General features: G+C 41.8%; 1 protein-coding gene across 4 annotated transcripts; it reads left to right on the top strand.

Moving 5' to 3' along the window:
- The first annotated feature begins 27 nt into the window (after positions 1 to 27).
- Positions 28 to 10,182, top strand: LOC143468472 (uncharacterized). Of its 4 annotated transcripts, XM_076965715.1 has the most exons (29): positions 28 to 767; positions 917 to 1,017; positions 1,514 to 1,726; positions 1,870 to 1,957; positions 2,044 to 2,219; positions 2,442 to 2,612; positions 2,687 to 2,803; positions 2,894 to 3,008; positions 3,125 to 3,308; positions 3,392 to 3,552; positions 3,625 to 3,782; positions 3,869 to 3,900; positions 4,083 to 4,145; positions 4,288 to 4,332; positions 4,695 to 4,876; positions 4,945 to 5,087; positions 5,300 to 5,441; positions 5,528 to 5,673; positions 6,065 to 6,242; positions 6,311 to 6,453; positions 6,674 to 6,815; positions 6,902 to 7,047; positions 7,435 to 7,612; positions 7,681 to 7,823; positions 8,044 to 8,185; positions 8,271 to 8,416; positions 8,735 to 8,869; positions 9,263 to 9,448; positions 9,611 to 10,179. In XM_076965715.1, the coding sequence occupies exons 1-29, from the start codon at positions 629 to 631 to the stop codon at positions 9,746 to 9,748; spliced, it is 4,053 nt and encodes a 1,350-aa protein (XP_076821830.1). In that variant the 5' UTR covers positions 28 to 628; the 3' UTR covers positions 9,749 to 10,179. The 4 variants fall into 4 exon arrangements, with proteins under 4 accessions (XP_076821830.1, XP_076821833.1, XP_076821832.1 ...); XM_076965718.1 differs by lacking the exons at positions 6,674 to 6,815; positions 6,902 to 7,047; positions 7,435 to 7,612; positions 7,681 to 7,823 and having other exon boundaries at positions 9,611 to 10,182; XM_076965717.1 differs by lacking the exons at positions 5,300 to 5,441; positions 5,528 to 5,673; positions 6,065 to 6,242; positions 6,311 to 6,453 and having other exon boundaries at positions 9,611 to 10,181.
- Positions 10,183 to 11,860: the final 1,678 nt, after the last annotated feature.

Here is an 11,860-nt window from a genome sequence, read left to right as displayed (position 1 = left end):
CCAAGTTCAAAAGCCTAGGCTATCTTCTGTCGAGAAAAAGCAACCGGTACTGGCGCTACCCTATTATGATTTTTGCCGTCGGCCCAGAACAGAAAAAACCTTAACTTTTTATACCTGACGCCTGGATCCCGCATCTGACCCCGCCCGCATCTTGCTATGGATAATTTTACCCACATAAAATGGTGTTTTGTTAAAAGTAGGTAAAATTTCACCCTCGAACAGAAATTCACAATGTACCGTACAAGTTCGCGAAAAGTGAGCCGGACCGCAAGATCGTCGTCGACATATTATGCCGACAAACCGTTTTGTATATGCCCTTGAAGTACCAATTAGTTGTAGCGCCTCAGAGAGATAAATGTTGCTTTGATGTGATGTGTTGGTATTGACCGTGTGTTTTTACAACGACGGTAATTATTCTATTTTTACATCAATTAAATTGTTTTTCTCTTCCAAATCATAGCATTTGTTTATGTCAAGTCAGCGAGTGTCCTAAAAGTTATTTTTCGTGAAATTCTTTTGGATTTATCAAGCAAAATCTCCTGATTTGAAGTGTGTGAATGGATGATGAAAATGTGTGCATGGAACTTGTGAACAATAAGCTTAGAGCAGCGAGTGACAAAACCAAATTATGCTGACTCACGCCCTGTGTGTCCTCGTCATTATTTGTGGCCTGGCACGGCTCTCTAAGCAAACTGACCTGGCGCTTGTCTCTGGCAGCACTGGAACGGTGGTCACTCTCAGATGCGTCGATCTCATTACGTCATCAGGTAATTCAGAGTTTCCATTATCAAATTTAAGCGCAATTGTAAAGTCAAAGGTCACCCTGCACTATAGCTTGTCGCTTCGTGCGTAAATGTCGCCATGGCAACACGACACACTCGAAATTGAAGTCTTCTGTGGTACTGACTTCTTGCAGGGATATTCCCGTACGACGGCGCATTCCTGAGACGACTTGCTTATGTCGAAACCAGCGATGGAACCGCGATAACGGCGACTGGAGAGGGCGGAATATGGAAGGTTGGGTAAAAACTTCTTACATTTTTTCTAAGCACATGGAATTTAGCAATAGAGGTCGGGTCATGCTGCCAGTCTGCAATTTTGAGGCTCAGGTCACGGTTAGCCCTGACGTATGCTTAACCTAAAATATTTAAACCATACAAAGCTATTAATGTGTACAGAACGTAAAGACGTATAAGAATAGGAGAACATAATGCAAGAATATTAAAATCACTACTAAAAAGGATGAGAAAATAATTGGCGAACAAATTTGCGTAAATAGAGATTGTGCGCTTGTCTCAGTTTCAGTTATTTCAACGCGCCTGTGGATAGTCATGGCTGGTTGCTATGCGTATATTGGCCCGAAAAATCAAGCTAGGTGCTGACAAAATAAAACACCTAGTTCATGACCGTGCGGTTGCCAGTGGCAGCATGTCGATTATACAATTAACACAGTAACAAGAAGGTGGAAATCTATCTCATGTATGGGTATATTGTAATAACAATTACCAAACAGATTTCGGCGATAACTTTGGGCAATTTGATGGACAAGTCCTACGACGCCAGCACTTATTACCCGATGATTCTCAGTCAGTTCAACATCACGTGGACATCGGTGGCCTACAACCACCTCGATATTCCGCTCTACTCGGCGTTGGCAGCTCGTCTTGTTCTTGCCCACGTCGAACTGAACAGCACTGCAGCTCTGCCCGCTACTTTGCCTGAACAGGTTCGAGTCGTCAATTACTTTGCTATAGACTGCGCATGCGGGGATCCCTATTCCTTGTAAATCGATAACTTTTCTGGCTGATACCGGGTTAGAAGAAAGCGTCGTGATCCTTGTTCGTTTAACTTACTTGTCATTCTTCGCAGTATTTGATCTGGGATTTTTATTTCCGCGAAGAGGTTGCCCCGATAGACGAGTCAACTTTCATCAGCTTGGTCAACTCTATTATAAGCTGTAAGGCTAACTTGAATTAGAAGTTTATTTGTCTACTACCTCCATGATCCCCCATACGTCATACACACGTCACACCACTTTTCCAGCCACTCTCTGCGCCTCAGTTTATCGTGACGTCATGTTTCTCGTCGACAACTCAGCACCGATTGCAAGCAGCGACTTTGAAACGATCAAATCCTTCTTGAGGGTCGTGGTCGCTCAATTTGACATCAGCTCATCAAAGACCCGCATTGGACTCGTCACCTTCACCAACGTTCAGGAAGTTTGTTCTGTCGGCAAATGTGCTTTGAATTTAGAGCAATGTAGCTTTAAAGTTGGCGATTGATTACAACCAGTTACTTGAAGTCATAAAACACTGGTCATAAAAGTAATGAACCATCATAGTTGTTTTTGATCAAAATTTTATCATAGAACCAGTTCACAGCTTGTTCAAGCAATTTGTAATGAAAACTGTGTAAGTTGTTTCTTATTTGCTCGTTTTCAGGTGGACTTGAAATTGAACAATGGTACATCACTAGATGACGTCACTAATTCCATAGCTGCAATGACGCAATCATCGATTACGGGCGTCCAAACAGGATTCGCGATAACTCAGGGAGTTGCTTTATTTGGAAGCGCGTACGGAGGACGGGGTGTAGAGAGTGGAGTGGCCAGGGTAAGGAGAAAATGCCCGATGCGTTTTTCTCTGAGCATGTGTCAGCTCCTACTAATTACTCTATGACGACATAGGTCTTGGTCGTGTTGTCGTCAACGGAAAGTATGGATGACGTAAGACCAGCTGTGAAGCAAGCAATAAAAAATAATGTTGGAATTATCGCGATTGGCGCATCAAGAGCGGTCCCACAGGTAGGTTGCATCTCCCCACGTAGAATGCCTCAATAACATCTTATAATTCAACAGTATGTGCCAAAGTTGAAGTCTAGTTGATTGCTTTAGAGCGAGCTTGCCCATATCGCGGCCGGGTCTGTCTCAAGACACATGTTTCAAGTGACTGACGTTGCGTCGTTATTGACTGAGTTTACGTCTAACGTGCCAGACGCAATTTGCGATGGTTGGTGATCCAGCATCTTTGTCATAAAAGTTTTGTGTTGTTCTAAATTCTTGAAAACTCTTCTTGCTTTTCAACAGTAATTTGACGTTAACATGGTCACGTTTGTTTCGTCATAGAACCAGTGTTATTGGATGCAGGCTCATCCGTGAATTTTAATCTCAATCCCGGGGAATCCCAGACATTTGCGTTCAAGGTTGACGCTTCAGGAACCAATTTATCACTTTCAACAACTCAAGGCACCGCCTCAACTTACTATTCCACAGCAGTTAAAAAGCCCAGCAGTGCCATCTACGACTTCAAGTCAGATATACAAATTGTCCATGTTATACACTCACTTACGAGGGCATTATTGTGACATCACAATAGTTTTATTTCGATTTTAGGCTGAATATCTCGCGCCCCAACAACGACAACAATTACCACTTTGTTCCAACTTCCGAACAATTGTCCGAGAATAATGAGTGCATTCTTTACGGCACGATAGAAAGCACTTCAAGGGTCGGCACCTCGTTTGAGTTCGACGTCGGGGAACCAGTTGCAATATGTGAGCATTTTGATCGAGCTGAGATTCCGATTTTTGTGTTCTGAATACAACAAAATCTATATTTTCTGGAAGCCTACGCGTGGAATGTGACGTCACAACCAATAACGAGCTTATCTGGGGCGAATATCGCCGGAGTGGTGTTCGCTTGCCTCATCTTTATTTGCGGGCTTGTCATCGCGATCGGTTATTATTGGACGGAGCGAGGAGTCATCTTGGATAGGGTTAAAAAGGTATTTAATAACATCAGGTAGCTCATTATTTAGAAGACTTGGTGGTTAAGGTCAATAGATCTAACAAATACTCTTTTACGTCACAGCAAACCCAGTTCAGTTCTGATATACCGCTCAGGTGAGTCTTTCATTTGTTTCCCTGCTTACAAACTTTTCATATTCACCACTAAGCTAGTCAGTGTTTTCATTTAAAATTTACTTGCGTAATTCACCCGACACGTACATTCAATCGCAATATTTAAAGATAAGTTTTTAATCTCACGAATTCGCTTCGAAGTTTTTACTTAAAATTTATGGCAGAGAAATCATCCCGGAGCCGGTGTTTATTCCGTCAGAAGAGGCCATATATCCTTTATTGTCCACGTAAGTCAGCATGTACAGTATTGGGCTTTGTGACGTGCTCTGGAAATCTTTACTGTTTCTCTAAATTATTTTGGTGTGCTATTAATTCAATCTACAATCGACTTACGTTAATATTTGTTCTATAAAATAATGCGACTTGCAGTGAATACGAAACCGAACCCGATGTCGCATCGAAAAGTACTACGACGTGAGTTGATGATATTTCATATTATTTTTAAATTATTTCTTCACCAGTGAGAAAGAGTGGTACAAAATTGTCATAAAAAAAGGAGTAGTACAAGAAGTTTACAGAAACTGGTTGATATATGTCATCAAAAATAGGCTCAATAAGAACCAATACCGCAATAAAAATATGCTCAATTTTTTTCACAAACCTACTAAAAATCAAAAAAATTGAGTTGAAACATTCGTAAGTTTTCAACTAAGATGGAGCAACCTGCAGGATCTCTCGTCGTGTCTATCGTATAAATCTTAATTAAAAATCTATCTGGAATTCAAAGACACCGTTTTATCTAATGACGTCACACTGATCCTTTGTTGTCGTCACAGAATATCCTCCAGCGAAAAAGAAGAAGAGAACGTCCGTCTCCAGCTCCGTCTAGCGGTTGAAAATGGAGACATTGACGCCGTTACGACCCTACTTGAGGAACTGCGGAAGTTAGGTCTTGATGACGTCTATGGTGACCTCAATCGCGCGGAACGTTTGATTGGGTTGAACGAATGCAAACAGGGTCTGTCCAGTGTCGAGATTTCTAGTAAATATTCAGGATACTTTTCAACTTTCATGACCACTTTCTAGGCTTGATCTACGCAATGGAGCTGCGCAACGTGAAATACCTCGAGAGGGCGATCTTCAACGTAAAACAACAAAATTATGAAAACGAGTTGAAAGATGAACTTAGATTGGCGGAAGCAATGCTCAAAGAGCTCAAAAACTCCCAGGTGACGTCACTATGACATAGGTTGGTATCAATTTGTTTCAGTGGCGTTCTACGCTCACCATTCAAAGTTCTAATGAGAAAAAGATTATGCTCAAGTGACGTTGAACCTATGGCCGGCAAGCCTCGCATTTTTCCACCATTCTGGAGAAGAAACTCTCCTTTTCACTTCCTGAGTTGTTTGTTAAAGAGCAAAAATTTGTTTCAACTTGGCAGGACTTGATAAGGGAACTGATCGAAGCTATAGCGGCTGGCAACCGTGAACAAATCAAATCCATCACTTTGAAACTACGCGCCATGAACGGCTGGGACCAGGCGACCATCGACAGAATGCTCGAAGTCCACGATTACCGCGAGAGTAAGTTTTATGTGACGTCAATCATGACATCACTGCATACGTCATGTTTTTTGTACAACAACACTTACGTATGGGTTAAATCATAGAATTGGAACGATCGATGAAGAATCGCGACCTGGAATTGGCGACGACAACTCTGAAGGTCGTGGAAGAGAAAGGATTCGAGAAGGATTTACCGGTGGAAGTGAGCCAGGCTAAGAAAATGACGTCGGAGTTTAAACACCTGGAAAAGGTTTGTTGACTCGTTTTTAAAACCTGTGGCTTACCTTGCATATGTTGTACTTTGCATCGAAACTTATAACTACAAAGTGTAACGTCCTTCCTCCTACGTTAATGACCAACTGGGTGTCCAATCCAAACTTGGGTTCCCGGTGTAATTCCCTGTTTCACTCTGCCTTCTTCGGGGGCATTCCCGTACTGCAGCATTTTCGAAAATACACAACGTCACGACTCCTTCGATGTCGTGACGTGGTCAGACCAATACTGGTGTAATTGTCATCGCTATGGCAACCACCAATCGATTTGCAAATGAATAATTAAAAGTTGAACATTTCGATGCTACTACGCAGTTAATTGAATGCGTTCAGCATGAACAATAATTATCTGTGTTTTGTTTTAAAAAGTTAAAAACCGAAAAAGAAGAAGAAAACGTCCGTCTCCAGCTCCGTCTAGCGGTTGAAAATGGAGACATTGACGCCGTTACGACCCTACTTGAGGAACTCCGGAAGTTAGGTCTTGATGACGTCTATGGTGACCTCAATCGCGCGGAACGTTTGATTGGGTTGAACGAATGCAAACAGGGTCTGTCCAGTGTCGAGATTTCTTGTAAATGTTCAGGATAGCTTTCAACTTTCATGACCACTTTCTAGGCTTGAGCTACGCAATGGAGCTGCGCAACGTGAAATACCTCGAGAGGGCGATCTTCAACATAAAACAACAAAATTATGAAAACGAGTTGAAAGATGAACTTAGATTGGCGGAAGAAATGCTCAAAGAGCTCAAAAGCTCCCAGGTGACGTCACTATGACATAGGTTGGAATCGATTTGTTTCAGTGGCGTTCTTCGCTCACCATTCAAAGTGCTAATGAGAAAAATATTATGCTCAAGTGACGTTGAACCTATGGCCGGCAAGGCGGCAAGCCTCGCGTTTTTCCACCATTCTGGAGAAGGGACTCTCCTTTTCACTTCCTGAGTTGTTTGTTAAAGAGCAAAAATTTGTTTCAACTTGGCAGGACTTGATGAGGCAACTGATCGAAGCCATGTCGGCTGGCAACCGTGAACAAATCAAATCCATCACTTTGAAACTACGCGCCATGAACGGCTGGGATCAGGCGACCATCGACAGAATGCTCGAAGTCCACGACTACCGCGAGAGTAAGTTTTATGTGACGTCAATCATGACATCACTGCATACGTCATGTTTTTTGTACAACAACACTTACGTATGGGTTAAATCATAGAATTGGAAAGATCGATGAAGAATCGCGATCTGGAACCGGCGACGACAACATTGAAGGTCGTGGAAGAGAAAGGATTCGAGAAGGATTTACCGGTGGAAGTGAGCCAGGCTAAGAAAATGACGTCGGAGTTAGAATACCTGGAAAAGGTTTGTTGATTCGTTTTAAAACCTGTGGCTTACCTTGCATATGTTGTACTTTGCATCGAAACTTATAACTACAAAGTGTAACGTCCTTGCTCCAACGTTAATGACCAACTGGGTGTCCAATCCAAACTTGGGTTCCCGGTGTAATTCCCTGTTTCACTCTGCCTTCTTCGGGGGCATTCCCGTACTGCAGCATTTTCGAAAATACACCACGTCACGACTCCTTCGATATCGTGACATGGTCAGACCAATACTGGTGTAATTGTCATCGCTATGGCAACCACCAATCGATTTGCAAGTGAAGAATTAAAAGTTGAAGATTTCGATGCTACTACGCAGTTAATTGAATGCGTTCAGCATGAACAATAATCTGTGTTTTGTTTTAAAAAGTTAAAAACCGAAAAAGAAGAAGAAAACGTCCGTCTCCAGCTCCGTCTAGCGGTTGAAAATGGAGACATTGACGCCGTTACGACCCTACTTGAGGAACTCCGGAAGTTAGGTCTTGATGACGAAGATGGTGACCTCATTCGCGCGGAACGTTTGATTGGGTTGAACGAATGCAAACAGGGTCTGTCCAGTGTCGAGATTTCTTGTAAATATTCAGGATACTTTTCAACTTTCATGACCACTTTCTAGGCTTAAAGTACGCAGTGGAGCAGCGCAACGTGAAATACCTCGAGAGGGCGATCTTCAACATAAAGCAACAAAATTATGAAAACGAGTTGAAAGATGAACTTAGATTGGTGGAAGCGATGCTCAAAGAGCTCAAAAACTCCCAGGTGACGTCACTATGACATAGGTTGGAATCGATTTGTTTCATTGTTTCGGTGGCGTTCTTCGCTCACCATTCAAAGTGCGAATGAGAAAAAGATTATGTTCAAGTGACGTTGAACTTATGGCCGGCAAGCCTCGCATTTTTCCACCATTCTGGAGAAGGAACTCTCCTTTTCACTTCCTGAGTTGTTTGTTAAAGAGCAAAAATTTGTTTCAACTTGGCAGGACTTGATGAGGGAACTGATCGAAGCTATAGCGGCTGGCAACCGTGAACAAATCAAATCCATCACTTTGAAACTACGTGCCATGAACGGCTGCGACCAGGCCACCATCGATAGAATGCTCGAAGTCTACAATTGCCGCGAGAGTAAGTTTTCTGTGACGTCAATGATGACATCACTGCATACGTCATGTTTTTACACAACAACACTTACGTATGGATTAAATCATAGGATTGGAAAGATCGATGAAGAATCGCGACCTGGAATTGGCGACGACAACACTGAAGGTTGTGGAAGAGAAAGGATTCGAGAAGGACTTACCGGTGGAAGTGAGCCAGGCTAAGAAAATGGCGTCGGAGCTAGAATACCTGGAACAGGTTTGAAATTGAATTGAAACAAAATTATTTCAAATAATTTTCTAAATCGCCTGTTGTAAACCCTCAAATGTCCTTCAAATATTTTAACTCCATAAAAAACATTACACCAACCGTTCAGCTTGATCAGGTCGGTACTTTCCCGAAACTGTTACAGAAAAATCTGTTTTACAGCAGAAGAACTTTGTATTGCTTGATAATACGCTTGGTGGCAACCAATATAGTATTTCTAATTGAAGAATGTTTGATTTCGATGCATTTGTACTGGTCAAATTCAAGGCGGCCTATACAGAGAAAACGCTTCACTTTGTGGCTGTTCAGGTTCGCCGTCAAGTGCTCGAGTTGAAGAACAAAGATATCGCCGAGATCAGAAGTTACACTAAACCACCGGCCGGGGTCCACGAGGTCATATCCTGCGCTTATCTCATTCTCGGATATCCAGCCAAAGCTCTCGAGGTGATGTCATGTTGTACATTGTTACATGACAAAAACAAAATATTCTACATTATAACGTCACAAGACGTCGGCCATTTATCCTAGCGGTGGGGTGTTAGGCCGACTTTCAAAAGTTGTCGGTTCGACGCTCACTGAAAGCACAAGGTCGTGTGTTGGCGAGTTACATAAAGAAAAGCCTGAAGAGAATCGCCCTCTCTATCCAAGTCTTTGCTGGCACGCTTATAAGTTTCTGCATAAACTGGCTCAATTAAGTCTGCGCTCGATAGAACATAGGTGATGGTGGCCGGTCAATTCACCATCACGCCATCGTACGGATGTGTTGAATCGACCTGGAACCAAACCAAGAACATCACGATACACGAGAGCTCATGACAAAGACGTTTGTTTTGTCAGGATTGGATTAATGTGAAGGTGCTGATGGGAAAGACGGGCAAAGAGGGTCTGAAGGCCCAGGTCACGTCAGTTGATCCTCGCAAGGTCGACACGGCAATGGCGCGAAAAGCAAAAGAAATTGTCGAGAGATTTGACCTCAATCACGTGAAAGGAATCAGCAACGGACTCGCTCTGTTCTACATCTTTGTAAGTGAAGAAGTGAACCTTTGTTTGAATGAATTCTGTTTGCATTTAAATAAAAAAACGATTCTAATTTGTTTCTGCTCGCAGCGAAGGCTTTATTGACAGCGTTATATTGTTGCCACACAATTGTATCAACTTTGAAAATGACCGAAACGTAAATTTTAGGTTCGTTCCGTTGTCGATGAGGTAGAGAAACTTAACTCTGGCGCTCTCGATGCTCCATCGCCTTTCTTCTACGGCGCGTCACGGAAAAGCAAACGGCCTTCGAAGCAGGCCAAGGTTAAAAAGCCTTCTAAAAGATGAAGACCAATTCCTGTTTATTTGACTAGGCAGAGATTGGCTGGAAAATCAAACTTGGTTTGCTTTACCAATTCCCAAACATTATATATCCAGTTGTCCGCTTTTTTAAGTATTTTGCACACTTTTTTTCGTCTATTTTCGATCCTATATATTGCGTGTAATAGCACCCTCTAGCTACAGGGTTTTAAGGTTTAAATAAAATCACCATCAATTGCATGTTGCCAGAGAAAAAGAAAGAATGCCTTTTTTAAAACATGAGACTGTTTAGTATGAAATTAAGTTTCTATTATAAATCAAATGTTTCCACAAGCAATTGTTGTATGGCAGAAATTGCCCAATTTTAATTGTTGCAGCTTTCACTCCGTTTACCTTGTAATGGAATGGGTGTGTATGGTAGTTTAACTTGACAGGTTGACCACTTCATTACAATGTTTCCTTGTTGAAATGTTTATTGCGGATGATGATATATGAGTCTCATAAGGTCGTTGTCTGCTTTTCTCACCCTCAGACTTAATTGTTCACCTTAACGAATTATTGTCTTGTGAAGATGACAACAAAGTTGTCTAACTTGATACTGAACATCTTCAAATCGAATTTAACAGTAGTGTCACAAGAATGACAACTGTATAAACTGATTAGGCCTATATTTAAACTTCTTTGAATGTTTACATTTTCACAAATCATTAGCACAGCAACAGCATAAAGACGACATGTTACAGCTATGATCTTACTAGGCCAGGGGTGGGCAACATACGGCCCGCGACGGGATTTTGAGCGGCCCGCAGACAGTTTCCGGTCTTACATGATAATGTGGCCTGGGGCCACATTCTGCCGCAATCCCTGTATTGCGTCACTGAATAAGTCCAAGTTTGCCAACCTAAGAAAGATGGCCATAAATCTACTTGTTCTGTTCGGGTCTACATACATTTATGAGCAAACATTTTCGACCATGAACATTAATAAGACAAAGCTGCGTTCTAATCTATTCAGGAATCCGGCCCGCCAAGTACTTCATTTTCTCATATCAGGCCCGCCGACCGAAGAAGTTGCCCGCCCCTGTGCTAGGCGAATGAATGAATGAACAGATAACTCAGGCAATATAGGCACAATATTTAATGCCACGATTTACAACGGTAAATATGAAGTCATAAATAGGCGACGCAATATTCAATCACGAACTAAAACGATAAACAGGATGTCATTGGCACACAATGGTTAAGCTTCGCTAGGCAGATTTGCAAAATCAGAAAGTATGCTTTATAATCAATTTATACGGCACAAAATGCGCCGATTATCACAACCTCACATAGTGAGAGGTTCATTGACTTCTTCATTTTTCGTGTGATATATCAACCTTACGATATATCCGATCCCGTAACTCACCGTCTGCGCTTCATTTCCTCTACGTTTCTTGCACACTTTGGCATGTACCCAATGTACAACACCTACTTACTGGCTTATAGTTATTTTATAGCTGTTTAAGCGAAAACAAAAGCCCATTAGGCTTCAGAAGTATAGTCTCTATGCAGATTATACAACAAACGTCTTGAAAGCATTCACGTAAATCGGAAAATGTAGCAAATAAAATTCGCACCAAGGTATTTCAGAAGAAACTGGACAGAGAGCATCATGTGCAGCAGCCACTGGGAGAAATTGGTTTGCTGAAGAAGCTAAAACCAGTCATGCGCAACGAAAATGACGTCACACTTGCGTTTTCAGCCAAGGAAGGCCTATTCTATAATAACGTGCATTGCGTAGCAACTGTGCTCTGGTTCGAGAACATCAATAAAATTGTTATTGTTTACTAATATTAAATAGACATCTTAGTGAACAATAATCTTTGAGTGTGTTGGATACAAACTTTCACTTATTACGCGTTGGTTTTTGGGATTCGAATTTTCATAACAGCATGTCTTACGTCAATGTTGTATGACGACGTCACAATATTTCAGTCACGTAAGTTGCGTTTGTTAAACCGCTATTCCAGAAAAGTGTTTTTTGTTTGACTATACTGATCAATACGTTGGTTTTTCCTGTAGAATCTAGCATCGATTCCAAGATAGCGCCTCCAGATCATGAAGTGGCTTATACTTAATAATGAACACATCTTTGAAA

Source organism: Clavelina lepadiformis, chromosome 8, assembly GCF_947623445.1.
Source record: "Clavelina lepadiformis chromosome 8, kaClaLepa1.1, whole genome shotgun sequence".
Lineage (NCBI taxonomy): Eukaryota > Metazoa > Chordata > Ascidiacea > Aplousobranchia > Clavelinidae > Clavelina > Clavelina lepadiformis.
The sequence above is the reverse complement of the archived record's forward strand: the minus strand, read 5'-3'. Positions and strand labels throughout refer to the sequence as shown.

Excerpts from the sequence above, each read along its gene's own strand:
- LOC143468472 (XM_076965715.1), top strand. The coding sequence starts at position 629 with ATGCTGACTCACGCCCTGTGTGTCCTCGTCATTATTTGTGGCCTGGCA. Across the intron at positions 3,783-3,868 it reads TCTTGGATAGGGTTAAAAAG|CAAACCCAGTTCAGTTCTGA; the intron begins GTATTTAATAAC and ends TTTACGTCACAG. Across the intron at positions 7,613-7,680 it reads GTTGAACGAATGCAAACAGG|GCTTAAAGTACGCAGTGGAG; the intron begins GTCTGTCCAGTG and ends ACCACTTTCTAG.